The 16,415-nt window shown below is 40.1% G+C and overlaps 1 protein-coding gene across 1 annotated transcript in view; it reads left to right on the plus strand.

The window, feature by feature from the left end:
- The window catches only part of LOC139749510 (gastric triacylglycerol lipase-like), a 294,599-nt gene that overhangs the window by 7,487 nt on the left and 270,697 nt on the right, over positions 1-16,415 (plus strand). The window contains exons 4-7 of the mRNA XM_071663457.1: positions 2,747-2,837; positions 7,613-7,730; positions 8,434-8,584; positions 11,989-12,103. Of these exons, the coding sequence (XP_071519558.1) occupies positions 2,747-2,837; positions 7,613-7,730; positions 8,434-8,584; positions 11,989-12,103 (475 nt within the window). The remainder of the gene's footprint in view (positions 1-2,746; positions 2,838-7,612; positions 7,731-8,433; positions 8,585-11,988; positions 12,104-16,415) is intronic.

Genomic DNA, 16,415 nt, shown 5'->3' on the forward strand with positions numbered 1-16,415 from the left:
GGAATTTAAGGGACGTACTGTGACGGTGTCAGTGTGAGGAAATGTAAGGTGACGGTGGTGTGAAAGTGAAGGCATGTTAGGTGACTGCTGTGACGGTGGTGTCTGTGTGAAGGAATGAGAGGTGATGGTGGTGTGAAAGTGAGGGAATGTAAGGTGACGTGCTGGAACGGTAGTGTTAATATGAGGGAATGTGGTCAGGTGATGTACTATGCTGTTGGTGTCTGTGTGAGGGAATGTGAGGTGACCTGCTGTGCTGGTGGTGTCAGTGTGTGAGGTGGTAATGTGTCGTTAGGAGAAAAATGGTCAAATTAAATAGATGATTGAGGTTTAGCTACACTGCCTCATCTTAAAATTTCAGGCTCTAGGTTAAGTGGTGACCTTGCTATCTGGTGGGTTACTGTGTAACACAGAGTTAATGAAGTGTAAACACACCAGTTAATTTGACGGGGCGGGTGTAATGTACGCGTCTTGCTTTCCTAAGAAGCAGGTTAATTCTTGTTTGCTTATTTGTGCGGAACGTCTTGTTTTACGTGTTTATACCCTCTCGCAGATTATCCTTATGGTAGTAATGTTACTGCTACAAGAGACATAAGGGAAAACTGAGTGTTGCGTGATGCCATTGTAAAGGAAGGAACGTTACTGTGGCCTGCTAGTGTTGTTACAGGGGAGAGAATGATGTGTTGTTTCCAATGTTCTGCTTAGAATGTTAGGATGCTGGAGTTTTTGTAACGCTACAACAGTGGAGACTGTCTATGATGGTGCACCAGGAACGAGCGATACCATGAGCTAGTAGAGCTACTGCAGGGAAGGGGCGATACCTCGTTCCCACGCCACTGTAGCGGGGGTGAGGGTATGCTGTAATCTCGTAACTTTGCAGCGGATGACAAGGCGGTGATAGGGACTAGTGTTGCTGCAGCCGAGAGTAAGACACTCCAGTTTTATGAGGCTGCAGCAGAGGAGAAAGCAGTACTGTAGTTTTGCTGTAAGCCAGCTTGATCAAACCCACTGAACGTCTGTCTAGCACAATATAAGTTGTGAGGTGGCTGTGGCCGGTTGGAATGTGTGCAGACACCACCAATCGCTGGATGTCTATAGGTTTCTTTGGAAGCATCACTGTAGCAAGGAGAGCTGGTAGCGTCCAAGTAGATGTGGTGTAGTGTATAGCTGCCTCAGTAGACAATACTGCTGTCGAGCTTGATGGTTGCGCAATAACAGTAGCTCGCGTTGACAACACCACTATGCTACACCAGTGCTTGAGCAGCTAACTGATTGCTGACATGCGGATTGGTGGCTAACTTTTGGATTCACCGCTGGACGTCGGTGTGGGACATTAGGGCTAGGTAGTGGTGGCTTATTGTTGATTCTGATCCCTGTAAACATTTGAGGTTTATTATTATTTTGACGATGAGAGGGACTTCTGAATATTCTAAGAGGGTTGCCAGCTTCTGGTATTTCGGATGTCGTTTTGTTGAATAGCTTCACGGTACAGAGTGGACGCCGGCTTTATCATATTTTGTAAAGGTATTACCACGATCATTGTAGATGAGCAATGGTTCTGCATAGGTTTTCTGGGACAGTCTCGGCCACCAAATCGGTTATTACTTTCTTGAATGTCAGGCACGTCTGCCTTTGACGGTGTCTCTGGCAGTCCTATAGTCGTACACCAAAATACTATTTTATGATAGGTTCTGAAGTACTAAAACTTGGCTTTCTCTACTGTCAAGCAGTGTGGTTGAAGGGATGTCTCCTTCATGGTATCATATGACTTAATGGACTTGTTAAGGTGGCAGAGAACCACAGTAGGGTTGTCTTCCAATAGGGCCTGGAAGTGCGACATCTGGACCTTTTTTCTAAGTTGTGTATCCTCGAGTCGGATCCCCAAATGGACTGAAGACCTTAGTCCTTTCGGTTTCATAGTATGGAGAAGTTTGGTGGTATTACCTCGCTAGAAGATGGCTATCATTCCCATCTTTCTGAAAGCCCATAGTCCAGAGCCTCCTTCCTCCAGTTTGCCTGAGGTATGTTAGCGATGGTGATGTGTAGTTACTAAACCCTGTACCTGAAGAACACTATTAATGAGGTCCAAATTACACGATCGTGGACTCTAAGGTAGAACACATGATTCTAAGAAACATGAACAGCGGCAAGTTTCATTGATACGTTGATATTGAAATCGCGGAAATGCCAGTTCGTGCTCAAACACTAAAATATTGATGGAATGTATTTCTGGAGGAATTTGATGGGAAGAACAGTTATCACTATTTGGGTGCTTAAAATCTGAGAATATTTAAAGCGAACGGAAGCAGTCAGCTCTTAAAGTAGAAGGTGCGTTCATTTATTGTACATAGACCGAGTTTACAGAATACTTTTTTGTGTTGAAACTGTCTGTGTGGTAAAGAACTTGAACGACGAAGGAACAACAATCTTATTGGTCAGATGAACCATTTGAACATTTCTGTTTTTGATGTGAATCCAGTCAATCCATCAAATCCTGCTCTCCTGTAACCATCAAAGTCCGACTGTAAAGGCAAGAAGTTGTTTTCTAGGCGTTTCTAAAACATGGCCAGATTCTCCCGATGACTACAGATTCCATCCTAAACACATGTCTAGTTAATGGGTTTCAAGACATTACCAATACACGGAATTTCTCTCTCTCTCTCTCTCTCTCTCTCTCTCTCTCTCTCTCTCTCTCTCTCTCGTTTTCCCCAGTCATCCTCTGGCCTTACCTCTACTTGACCCTTGACAGGTCAGTTCCGGTCAACTCTGCCGAGGACTTGTTGGAGAGCGGCATAATTCCAGTCTTCCGTGAACGCACTAACTTCTACAACTTCATCCTCGTGAGTTCATGCCTACACTGCACGTCCTACTATAGTCAACTTCATGTTTTGCGAAGTCCTTGGTTGTGTACCTGGCCATCTGTTGTTCTGGCGGAATGCCGTTGTAAAACTGAAACCCATGTTGCGTTCCATATCAAAACTTTCCCTAAATCAATTATCTCTGAACTACACTTGAGACAGCTTATCATCAGTGTACCACATTCTAGATGTAAATTAGACTGATTCAGAATTGTTGTTATTTGGCTGGTAAATCGGACAGTATTTAATTATTCTTACAGAAAATGCTGGCGTTGAGGGATTAAGATAGGTGGTTGTGAAGTGGGATGTGTGTGGAGTAAAAGGTTTGTCAAGCTTACCAAAGTAAGGCTATCCATCTCAGTATATTTATTTTGTTGATGTATTTGTCCATCACATGACATATTTTGATGTTTTTGAGTGAGGTTAATCACATTTATGTGGTACATTAAGAGTATGATATCTTGTTTCTTATAAAGTGACCGTCAGTAGCCGGATAACGGTGTCCACTGTTATTTAGCCTTATAATCATAAGAGGGATTATAGCTGAAAACTTGAAAATACATTTCATTATTGAACGAATGAAAATAAAATTCTGTAACTCGTGTCTTCGTAGCGAGAACTTGAATGTCGACCGACGAATTTCTTCCCTAATTCTCTGATGTCACTACCTTATAAGGTCGCTTAATAAATGATTGATTTGCGAGGTCACTGCATTCGCCCTATATTTCGCTGCGTCAGTTCCCTTTATCATAATGTTTCCTATGATCATATCTAACTGAAGTTACTTTACAGTCCAAAGACTGATAGAATTGTTTTAACCTTGATCATTGTACTGCAAGGAATTCAGCTAGGTTTTAAGGACTTTCAAATTGTTCTTTGCGTTGCCTGTATATAAATATGATCACATTGCAGAAAATTGGAAGTTGTTTTGCTTGCTATTCCTTCTAGGCCATTCCAGACATTCAAGTGACGTTTTTGCTAATGCTCCGAGAAAAATGCCCTCCCTGGTGTCATCTCTTGTCTTTCCCACGTATCATTAGGGAGTTACAGAAATTGTACAGAATTATTACTAATTATTACTGATTATTTTGTATGTTGTGGTATGTAAGTGCATACTACCACGAACATTGTAGCTGGTAAACAGTAATAACCCGAGATGGACAAAGATAAAACTTGCCCTATCATTATGCCAGGATTGTGCCCTTATTTCGATCATTCTCTTTAAGTGCAGGTGTCTGACGTCGTTAGATAATCACAATGTAGCTTCAGTTCGTGGCTCTAACTCGGAGGGGTGCGGTAGTGTAAATACCCATCTCGACAATACGGGGTGTGAGTTCTACAATCTTAGGGCCTCATCTCTTGAACTTTTACACACATAGCCCCCTTCTCTTAAACCCTTACACACGTAAGGCCCCATTTCTTGAAATTTATCGCGTCCTTTGTTCCTTTCCACCTCGGTAATTTTCTATCCATCGAAGGAGTCTCTACTTTATTGTACCTGAAATATATCTCCTGTGTCACTGTAGCAGTGTTAGATCCTTTCCGGCTGTCCAGAAACACAGTCGGCCTATTCTCCTTTGTCATAGGAGGGAAATCTCTTGCATGTCTTTAAGATGTTTGTTACACATGACCACCTTAACTTGAATCTGTGTTTAGCTCTTGCTCAGGTAGGTTCTCCTTTGCAAGTAGTCTGTTTACTTTCTGAATATCTCTTCCGGTGTTGTACAGGCCACACTCATCAGAGACTGGCTTTAGTTCAGCTCAGTTTTCCCATCTTTAAAGTATAAAATTTGTCCCCTTTCACTCTGTTAGCACTAGATCTTCGACTAATGACAATATGAACAGCATTTTGAACGTCTGTTAATACCACCACACTTCCTCAGCACACACGGAGAAATGTCATTGGAATGATAAACCTTGTACGGATCATAACAAAAAGTTAGTCTTTGATGTTCTGATGTCGGAAGGAGTTAAGTTAGGAGGATGTTAACCTTTTAAGTGTTGAGGTAGATGACAAAGATCACTGTCTATGGCCGTCACTGATGTTGCTCATGGAGACTTCGTGTAGCACTTTCCAGACAGTAATGGGTCTCACAACAGTTATTTTATTGCTGGGTTGAGGCGTCAGATATCGTTGACAGAGATGGTTGTCCCCATAGTAAGTCTGTGGGTCAGCATTGGGTGGAGTAACCATTACTAACTTAGAATTGTTTTAGGCTGGAAAACTCTTTGATCTCCAATCAAAGAAATTCTGATGTACCCGACAGGGAGAGGAGTAAATACAGATTTTCATCGAAGGCTATTGACTGGTATACCCTGTTCACTCAGATCTGATAGCTGGGTTGACACAAAGCTTAGATGGTATTGGTGGACACAAACAGGTGAATGGCGTGCGTGGGAATGAATATGAAAATACTGAATGGACGATCCGAAAGCGCATGTAATGTGCTGGTGCCAGATGGAAGCCCTTTGAACTCCAAATGTCGAATTCGCGTCATGTAAAATTTAGCCAGACGCAAATGATTTACAAAAAATTACTTAAACTGACAAAGAATAATCTACAGAATAATGAAAACTGGCAGCTAACCAATATTTACCGTACGAGTTCATTAAGTTTGCACATTGCCTTATTAGACAAACACGTAATCTTGTTGACTGAAGACACCGACATGCCCGCATTTACTTCAATCGTCACTCGTCCTTTTATAACGTTTATAATCACCTTAATTTTTTTTTGATAACGGCAAACTTTATACGCTAATTTTTACGTCTTTTAGCTTCGAAAATGATTCCACATTTAAACCGGCTGCTCATATGGCAAGAAATTTACAAATATGAATATATACGTGTTAAAATAAGAAGGGCTGTATATTTACCACGCTCTTGAGTGTTGCATTAACCAATCTGCACTCTTTATTCAAACTTTTCTAGGCTCCAGCTATCAGATTCGAGTGAACAGGGTGTAGCATTTATGAATGTCTCTATTTTACCGTCTCATCTGTGCATACACAGATTAAGGACAGTAAGCATTGTGGTCGTCCGAAGATAGTGAATATGCGAAAGGTAGGCGGATGGAGGTTGTCATAATGTGGTACGCGTTCAGCTTCACTTCAGATGGGGATCATTTTTAATGATGGTACTTTGTGAATAATGTCTCGGGACACATTCATGAATTTTGACATACATTTGGAAAAGATATGAGAAGAGATTGTCACTCGGATGTTTGGTAACATCTTGTGTAAGTGATACTTGTGGCATCATGGTTGTTGTATTAAGGAACGACTCTCCTGTTCAGTACCTCCGCTGAGTCGTTGTGATAAGGCTCGAACTCCTCACTGAGATTGATGTTTGCGTTCCTCAGGTACTGTAGTTCATTTCAGCAGACGTGGTATGGTTTTGCTAAGTGGATTGATAACTTCTATCTTCTAAGATACTATATAACTTCCTTCGTTTTCCAAGTCTGAACATTCTCTTGAGGTTACACTGTCCTGTGATGGGACACATAGTAGTTTGCTTTTGTTCTTTTGTCGACATGTCTCGCACTTTCAACAGGTTTTTCAAGGTTTTGAAATGGCTTTTCCTGTATTGGCAATTCAGTTGTCTTTTCTCATTATTGGCATGTAGATAACGCTGAAGATCAATACTGGTTACTGCTTTTCGTTGAAAAAAAGTGAAAGAAAAATGCACTATCACAAACCAGGGTTTGTTTCTCTTGAGTTTTCGCGAAAAGTCTTACTCCTAAAACAACTCCACAAAGTCGGAAGCTTCTTAGATCAAGAGGGAAACAGCCTGACCTTCACTGGCTTCACTTGCCGGACGGTGAACACAGTTACATGTGTGACATTTTGCGGTGAAACTTTTCAAACAACAAACACGTGAAGATAGATTAAAAGTGAGACACTGTAGATGTTCAGATCTCGGTAGCTTTGTTCATATATATATATATATATATATATATATATACATAATCGCTGTGTCCAACACATAGATTTACGGTTTACCCGGAATATTCAGAAGTTCAAGGTCCACCAGGTCTACCATTCATTTATGAGTGTTTGTCTCACGAGATGAATCATGTGTTTGATTAAGTTTACAATAAGCTTTTGTGCTTGACATTTTGCCCACATAATCTCTGCCGGATGAACACTGAACCCCTACGGTACAATTCTCGACCAGTCTCCGAGTTCATACTGCACACATCTCGTTGCCTAAGGATGCACGAGTGGAATCCTAGTTCACCAGAATGCGATGAAATTTTGCCAAGAATAAGGGTCATGTTACCTCGCACATGACAGGTTGTCCGCTATAAAATGCTTGGCGAAGTTGAACAAATTATACTGCAACACATTACATATTGGCCTGTCGTAGAATACCTGAAAGCATATCTTTGCCACACACACACACACACACACACACACACACACGGGCTTCTGTGGTGCATATACACAAGATTAAGAGAGGGGGCAGCACGAGTGTAAAACTCATTCCCGTAACATGCAAATGGTGATCACAATTAACTCGTTTTGCCTAGACTGCTAGAATTAACTATCTGTAGTGACCGTGGCTGTCATACACAGTAGCTTGTGCTTAACGTTTCACTTGTTACCAAGGTAAAAGCGAGAGTATCCCGCCAAGCCTTGCCATTAAGTTGTGTTCTTTTGCTAAATTTCACCATAGGATTGCCAGTATGAATATTATTTTGAGAAGAAAGCCAGAGTTTATCTCTCTAACTTTTGCCGTCGACTGCATCCCTCCAGGCACAAGAAGACGGGCTCCTGGGAGAGATGAGAGCGAGGATGAAGGCAGTGAAGGCTGACGTCCTCACCTCCTGGCAGTTCCTCAGTAAGGTGGCAGACGGCACGTACGCTTTGTTAGGTAAGTCTGTGTCTGTAAATCGAGGCAGCTTTCTGAAGGGTTTGATTGGATTGAGTTAGTGTTCTGCATATATAGAGGATAGTTTTATATAGTAATTATTGTGCTCCGTGTAAATGGACCAGAACAATTCCTTTATGATAAATCAGGTCCTGACAGCGTCTGCGAAAGGTGTCTCAGAATCTGGGGATTGTTGGATTTGCGGAGGTGAATAACATCTAAAATATGTCTTAACTCTGTTAGTTCCTAAATGTTTCCATGACTGTTAGCATCATAGGTAAGTTGAGGCAAAGATAATATGCATATTTGGCAGGATCTAGAATGTTATTCCGAGCTTTTATAAGACGATTTAAGTGTAGCCTCAGAAACTTAAGGAACCTCTATCCGAAGTCTGGGAATATTTTCGTAAATATCAACCGCTATGTAAGGGCTATAACTTCTATGTAAAAGATAAGGCATCAGTGTCTTTCTGTTTTCTGATATAGTCTTAGCATTCTGTTACGTAGATATCCCCTCGTACTTCGCCTAGTTGGTGCGACACAGCAAGGTATACGTTATTTCAGTCTGTAATCTGTACTATGGTGACTCTTAAATGAATATGTGACTATCTATATGGCTCAAAGGAGGGTTCAGGGTCATGCAAAGAGTCACAAACACCTGTTGCTCTGTTGATGAGTGGAGTGTGACTGGCGCCTCCTTTCCCCAGACACGTACACCTCTGCAGTGGGACGGGCTCAGAGGTATGAGAGCCGCGGAGAGCAATGCAAGTTCCACGTGGCCAGACACATGGTCAGGATGGACTTCGATGCCTTTGCCTTTACACGTAACAGCTTCGCCACACACCAGCTCAACAAGATGTAAGTTGGTTCATTGCTCCGTAACCTTTTGAGCATGACGTTACAACCCTTGAGCTCATATGACGGTACGACACTTGAGCATGATTGTGTAACCCTTGGGTATCTGACCTAACGTTTAAAGGCCAAGACAAAGAATCGTGCCAAATAAAACACCTTAGCGTCGTGCTTAAGGATTGTACCGTCGTGCTCAAAGAATCATTTCTAGCGGAGAGGCATTTATATTTATAAGTACTTTGATGTGAGAATGTAGTTTGTACTTGATTCTGTTGGTGTGTTGATAGCTATGATGCAATTGTTAGTGACGCTATTGTTAGAAGGGATGGTGCAAAGGTTGATAGACAGTGCCTCTGCCGAAATCGTGCGGTTGGTTTCTGATGGTGTGTCGTTGTTGCAGGCTGTTCCTGAATTCTGAAGTTGATACTGGCTGCTCTCGAGTTATGTAGTTGTTGCAGTTTGTTCCTGAGGTGTAGTTGTCACTGGTTGTTCCCATGTTGTGTACTTGTTACTGTTTGTTCTTGGTGTGGTTTTGTTACTGGTCGATCCTGATAATGTGTAGTTACTGGGTATTTCTGATATTTAGTTGTTACTAGTTGATCGTAACGTTGTGTAGGTGTTACTGGTTATTTGTGATGTGTAGTTAGCGGTTGTTGTTAATGTTCTGTAGTTGTTACTGGTCAGTCCTCTTGTTTCGTATTTGCTACTGGTTGTTCTTGATGTGTAGTTGCCACTGGTTGTACCTGATGTGTTGTAGTTACTGGTTTTCGTTGTTATTGGTTTTGTGTGTAGTTGTTAGTGGTTGTTTCTCGTGTGTAGTTGTTAATGGTTGTTTCTCGTGTGTAGTTGTTAGTGGTTGTTTCTCGTGTGTAGTTGTTAATGGTTGTTTCTCGTGTGTAGTTGTTAGTGGTTGTTTCTCGTGTGTAGTTGTTAATGGTTGTTTCTCGTGTGTAGTTGTTAATGGTTGTTTCTCGTGTGTAGTTGTTAATGGTTGTTTCTCGTGTGTAGTTGTTAATGGTTGTTTCTCGTGTGTAGTTGTTAATGGTTGTTTCTCGTGTGTAGTTGTTAATGGTTGTTTCTCGTGTGTAGTTGTTAATGGTTGTTTCTCGTGTGTAGTTGTTAATGGTTGTTTCTCGTGTGTAGTTGTTAATGGTTGTTTCTCGTGTGTAGTTGTTAGTGGTTGTTTCTCGTGTGTAGTTGTTAGTGGTTCTCATTTACAGTTGTTGGTGCTGGTTCTGATGTTTTGTGGTTATTGATGATTGTTTTTAGTTATTGTTCTTAGTTGCTTTTAATATATTGTTATTGGTCCTGGTAGGTAATTTTTTCATGATTATCTCTTCCTGATGTGTTACTGGTTGTTCTTGTGCAGTTGTTGCAGATTACTTTTGATTTGTAATTGTTGCTGGTTGTTTTTGATGTGTACTTGTTACTGGTTGTCCCTGATGTGTTGTTTATGGGTGTTCATGTATTGTTATTGGTTGTTAAATTGTTGCTGGTTGTTGTTGTTGTTGCTGATTGGTCCTGTTTTGTAGTTTTTACCGGATGTTTGTGGTGTTTGTTGTTCCAGTTGTGTGGTTGTTACTGTTTTGTGTTTTTCGTTACTGAGTGTTCCTTTTGTGTACTGTTTGTTACTGTTGGCGTCCTTATTAGCTGATAGTTTACGTATTTGTGTTGTTAAAGTTAATGTGTAGTAGTTGTTAGTTTCTTGTTGCAGTAGGTGTCTGATGTTTTATAATTACTGATGATTCTTGTCTTTCCTTGACGGTGTTATTTCACCTTAGTAAAGGTATGTGACCGTTAGCACTAGTTTGTCAGTTACCTGAACACCTTCGGTTTATCAATAGTCGTGGATAGTGAAGGGTCTATGGTGTATTGTAAGTAATTTCCTTCTGGTTTTATAGTACAGTGAGGGAGTTCCACACTCTCGGGCCCCCACTCCTAAGCTTTCTCTACTATATAACTTTTTAATCTTCTACATACTGTTAGTTTTGTTTTATTTATTTCATTCATGTACAACTTTCATACTAACAAATTTTTTTCATCGTATCTAGTTTCTAGCTGTATTTCTAGTTATAGCCTCATTTGATCTATACTGGCATCACTCAAAGAACTGTTCATTGCCGACACAATCGAATTGATCTTAAAAGTTGTGCTGTTTTTAGTTCTTTATATCCTCCCTCTACGTTGGGAAAATATATGGTCTCGAACCTTTCACTACAACTGTTCTCGCTTAAATTCTGGTACCATCGTTATTGCCCTACTCTGCTCCTTCTCTGTCAGTTCATTATTCTCCAGTATGCACAATAAACATACTTTAGAACGGTGGTTCCAAGCCTCAGGTCAGGAAGGATCCTCAGTCGAGCTACAGAGAGCATTCAGATAATTTTCAAAATGCAAAATTACTCACATAAATTTTATTGAACATTGTGTTGTCACATTATTCTACAAATAGATGTTACTCGACTACAATTTCCAAAGTAGTAATTGATGACTGGTGTTAATGCACACCTAAACCCTACTTCCTCTTCCAACTATTTACCAATGTGGGCAGAGTTATCTAGATCTCGTCTTGAGCAACAGCATGACCTGCGCTGTGCCCTAGCCATCGTTTTTAGCGTAGATAAGAGCTGACCGAGAAACTACATCAGGGTAACCATTGATCGTGAAATGACATCTGATGGTTTATTTTCTCTTTGGTGTTTAGATATGTATCATTTTTGTATGTGAACAAACTAGATTTACCAAAGCATCAAAGAGCATGTTTTATAGCAGTTTCAAAGAAAACTGAATAACATTCTTACCTGTGGTTGCATTAGATTTCCTGTAAATGTACCAATCATGTTTGATTTGCTCTGCTTTGGTGTTCAGATATATAACCTCACATGCTATTCCCAATATAGGTTATCTTCCGCCATTTCTTGAAATCTCGGGCTATCTTTTTTATTAAGAGGGCCAATCCTATCCCTCCTTTCCTTTCTCTTTCATTTCTTGCTATCTTGTGCCCCTCTGGACAGAACAGGTGAAAACTTTGATAGGCTTAGCTTTCATAACTCCACTAACATCAGGTGCACTTTACCTTATATATTCCTTGAATTCCAGATCTTTAACTATTAATCCAGCAACATTTGAATACATAATTTTGTCTGACATTACCATCTCCCAACACTCCTGTCCTCTGCAGTCCTGGCAGAACTGCTCTGTGTAAACTGACATGTTTGTGAGTATGGTGTTTATCATGTTGTTCACTATTATTGCCATCATTGCTTCTTCATTATCATACATACTTATTATATCATAATCACCACGAACTCCTTGATCACCACCATTCCTAATGTTAAATTTTTTATCATGTTGTAACCATAAACTTCCTACTTACATGACGAACACTTGCCTAACCTTGTTCCCTGCAGCATGCGTCAACTGCGTTATGGAGGTGTGATCACCCATATTCAGCGCCAGTACTACAACCTCCCCTGCGAAAGGCTCCTCCTCCGCACTGGACCCGAAGCGATGTCACTTGCCCAGGTAAGTTATGCAGTTATCTACTGTATCCTTATAAAAGTAATTAAGGTGATTGTCCACTTGATCACTCACACCATCATACAAGTTCTCACTTGTCCCCAGTGGTGGCTTATGTATAGGAGCTTCTGTGCCATTTAATAGATGTGTTGAAAAGAAATGATTGTGATAACCCATGTCAGCAAATTACTGATATGGCTTTCTGAACATGATTTACTTTCGGTAAAAATTTTACAACGCTTTTGAATAATTCGCGTCAAGTTTTCTTTCAAACATCAATTTAGCTGATGACAGCCAGACTGGAGCTGCATACTTGCAGTCTCAATGTGTCACACCATATTCATACAATCGGTATATTTTTTTTTTTTCGCAATGACAGGGGTTGATTATCTTGCTCAGTCATGTACTTTTATACTCGCATTACAACTTTAATATTAGTTTTGGAATATTCCATTCTTGAAAAGAAAAGCTCAAGCTTGAAATTGGTGTACTCTTTACAGAGATGATTTATGCATGTCACAAAATCTCTTGAGCTTAGTAAATGTTATTTAACTGTTAATAATGAACATTCTTTGCAAATATAGACTTTATTCTAATATATCAAAACTTTTTTTAAAGTAACTTTGCAATGATATCCATTAAAAATCGAATGATCACAGAAAGCAAAGAATTTAATGAGAAAGCTATATCAGTTTCGTTATTAGACACGGATTTCATGTAATTCGGCTGTATTCAAACAATCTGATGTCTACCTACACGTATTATGAGGTCGAGGTAAGTAGAGTTTTAAGTTGTAATTTTCTAGTCATGCCATGAATCGTTTACACTTCCTGTGATGTACACTAAAATGAGCTACTACTGTGTACACCATTACCTGTACACAGAGTAGGTCTATGATGATAGAATTAAGTCGCAACGTGGACTTTTTTTTCTTTTTTTCTTTTTGGTGATGATGTTGAATTAGATGATCTGTTGTACCTAAACTTAAGCGTCAGAACTTGAGCTTGTGCAGTATATTATAACCTTGACCAGAGCAAGTTTTTGCATAGTGGAAATCGGAAACAGAAGATAAGCAGCAGGGTCCAGTGAGGAGTGGTTCATGTAGAAGGCATAGTTAAGAGTAGTATTTTTGTTTGATTATTCGGTTGTGATCATTGTGTGTGATCATTTCTCTTCTTTGAGCAAGATTAGCTGCATTTTTGCCGTCCGACAGAAAAATGAAAAAAGTTGCAGATTGAATGCAAGATTTGGAATATGAATACAAAGAACCGAACATAATTTAAATACAGTAGGTGACCAAACAGCGTTGTGCTGGGTAAGAACACAATTTTAGTTTTGAATACATTTGTTTAACCCAATGAGTGATTTTTACAACTATTTTACAGTGCCAGTGAAAATTCAGAAAAACAAGCAATACGTTCAAAGTAGGAAAGAAAACAAGCACTGTAATCTGAAATAATGTTGATAGAAACATCAGTAAGGCATAGGTGTGCGCATGCATCTAGTATTATACGTAAATTATTTTTAAGACATACACGGCTGAACATGGGAAGTAAAATTTGACACCCTATGAATACTTAATGTACAATTACTCGAAAAAAAAAATACCATGATTAAGTAGGAAAGCACGATACATATTGGTGACCATGATGTATGTACGGGCCGCCTGGGGTCAAGCCTACATAGTAAGTCCACAGTCGACCAAGCTGTTCATCCTCCCCATAGGGCTGGCTGATGAATTGGGCACTTAGTTTAGGATAAGGTATATATATATATTTTTTTTTTTTTTTTTTACAGTTAAACGAGGCCCAATATCTCTGAAAGAGACCCAATGTTATCACGACCTTTCTAAAGGTTCCATCAGCCCAAGACTGTACTTCTGGTAGTAAAGGAAGGTAGACTCCTTTGGAGTGCAGTTCTTTGGCAGGACTGTACTCCCAGTGATACGGCCTCGCCAAGGTGACTTTGCACTCGAGGTGTAACCTTGTCCAGTCGGAGTCTGGCCAGGACATATATATATTATCCCTGGGGATAGGGGAGAAAGAATACTTCCCACGTATTCCCTGCGTGTCGTAGAAGGCGACTAAAAGGGGAGGGAGCGGGGGGCTGGAAATCCTCCCCTCTCGTTTTTTTTAATTTTCCAAAAGAAGGAACAGAGAACGAGGCCAGGTGAGGATATTCCCTCAGAGGCCCAGTCCTCTGTTCTTAACGCTACCTTGCTAACGCGGGAAATGGCGAATAGTATGAAAGAAAGAAAAAGAAAATATATATATATATATATATATATATATATATATATATATATATATATATATATATATATATATATATATATTGGAAAGTATCAAAATTTTTGCGTGTGATCAAGGTATTCCTATGAGTCCACGGGGAAAATGAAACACGATAAGTTCCCAAGTGCACTTTCGTGTAATAATCACATCATCAGGGGAGACACAAGAGAGAAGTATAACAGTCAGTTGATATACATCGAAGAGACGAAGCTAGGACGCCATTTGGTAAACATGCGATTGTCCAAGACAATGGCACAGGGGTCCCGGATATATATATGATAGTGGTTCCAACAATTCTGTATGGTTATGAGGCATGGGCTATAGATAGGGTTGTGCGAAGGAGGGTGGATGTGTTGGAAATGAGATGTTTGAGGACATGTGATGTCGGGTGGTTTGATCGAGTAAGTAATGAAAGGGTAAGAGAGATACGTGGTAATTAAAAGAGTGAGGTTGAGAGAGCAGAAGAGGGTGTATTGAAATGGAGAGAATGACTGAGGAAAGATTGACAAAGAGGATATATGTGTCAGAAGTGTAAAGAATATGGAGAACCGGCAGACCATATTGGAGGTGGAAGGATGGAGTGAAAAAATGTTTTGAACTTACCTGAGGATGAAAAACGTGCACTGAAGAGTGAATTGGAACGATGTGGTATACTGGGAAAAGTGGTAATAGGTAGTGATGAAGTGAGGAGATTGTGAAAATTTTCATGGATTGTTAAATGTTTTTTAGGAATAGGATGGCTGGTGAAGGGTGTTTGTGTTGTGGTAGTTTGCGAAGTGAGAGTCATGGAGAGTGGTTTGGTGAACAGAGAAAACCTTACTAAAATGAAATGTGGCACGTGGCTTAGTATATGGTACTACTGTTGAGTTTATTAAGAAAAGGGGTGACTGTGTTTTAGATTGGTGGTTAGTTGGGATTTTTAGTAGACATGTATGTATGGATCATGGCGAGTGCCTGAGGATTGGGGGAATGCATGTATAGTGCCAATTTGCAAAGGCAATTGGGATATAGGTGAGTGTTCATACAACAGAGGTACAAGTTTGTCGAGTGCACCTGATAAGTTGTATAGGAGGGTAATGATTGAAAGAATGAAAACTTACAGATCATCAAACTCGGGAAAAATGGTGTGTTTTCAAAAGGGGTAGAGGATGTGTGGATCATGTGTTTACTTTGAAGAATGTGTTACATAGATACACAGGCCACGCACACCCATTGTCCAAGCGAGTCGATGTGGCCTTAACATTATTAAAAGAAAAAGCGGTGCCCATTAAAGCAGTAGAAGAAAAGGATACCAAACCAAAAACTCTCTGCCCATCCTCCACTCCCTCCAGGAACATACCGGACGGAAAACTGATAGAAAAATGTACCTTGCGGGATTAATATGTGTGAAGGAAAATTGTATAGGAAGTTCATGAGGCTGAAAGCACATGAATGTAATGCATCCCATCACCAACATACATCCATTCACTTTTTATTATGAAGACAATTGTAAGAATAAACTTAAGCTCCAGCGTCTCGGCTTACCTTGGCTATATTATTTCTGGTGCTGAAAAGTGACACAGTAATTCTTTGCTCTCGAAACAAGTGACTGGTTAGTCAGTGCTGGTGATGCTACCGTAACATGGCCAGGGAGAAATTCGTGGTAGAGAAGATAGCATGAAATACCACTACTTTATGATGATGGATTGAATGAATTATTCAGTACCGGAGCAATAAGTGATGGTCAAGACTCATTTTGAAGATATTAAAGGTGTTGCTCTAAATATTATTTCTGAGAGCTTATTCATCCCATCATCAATGTCGATGGTAAAGAAATACTTCGTACATACCAGATGAACTCTGACCTCTACGCTTTAGTCAATTTTCTCATGTTGGTAATGCTGGCACTACTGTGAAGAATTTTTCAAATCGACATTGCGAATCCTCTCTTTTGAGGCATTCGGTTAATTTGCCTCGGAGACACTTCTTGCTTAGGAAGAACAACGTTAATTCTCCCAGTCCTCATATGGTTTGTTATGCAGGAAAGG

The sequence above is a fragment of the Panulirus ornatus genome, chromosome 7, assembly GCF_036320965.1.
Source record: "Panulirus ornatus isolate Po-2019 chromosome 7, ASM3632096v1, whole genome shotgun sequence".
NCBI classification, from domain to species: domain Eukaryota; kingdom Metazoa; phylum Arthropoda; class Malacostraca; order Decapoda; family Palinuridae; genus Panulirus; species Panulirus ornatus.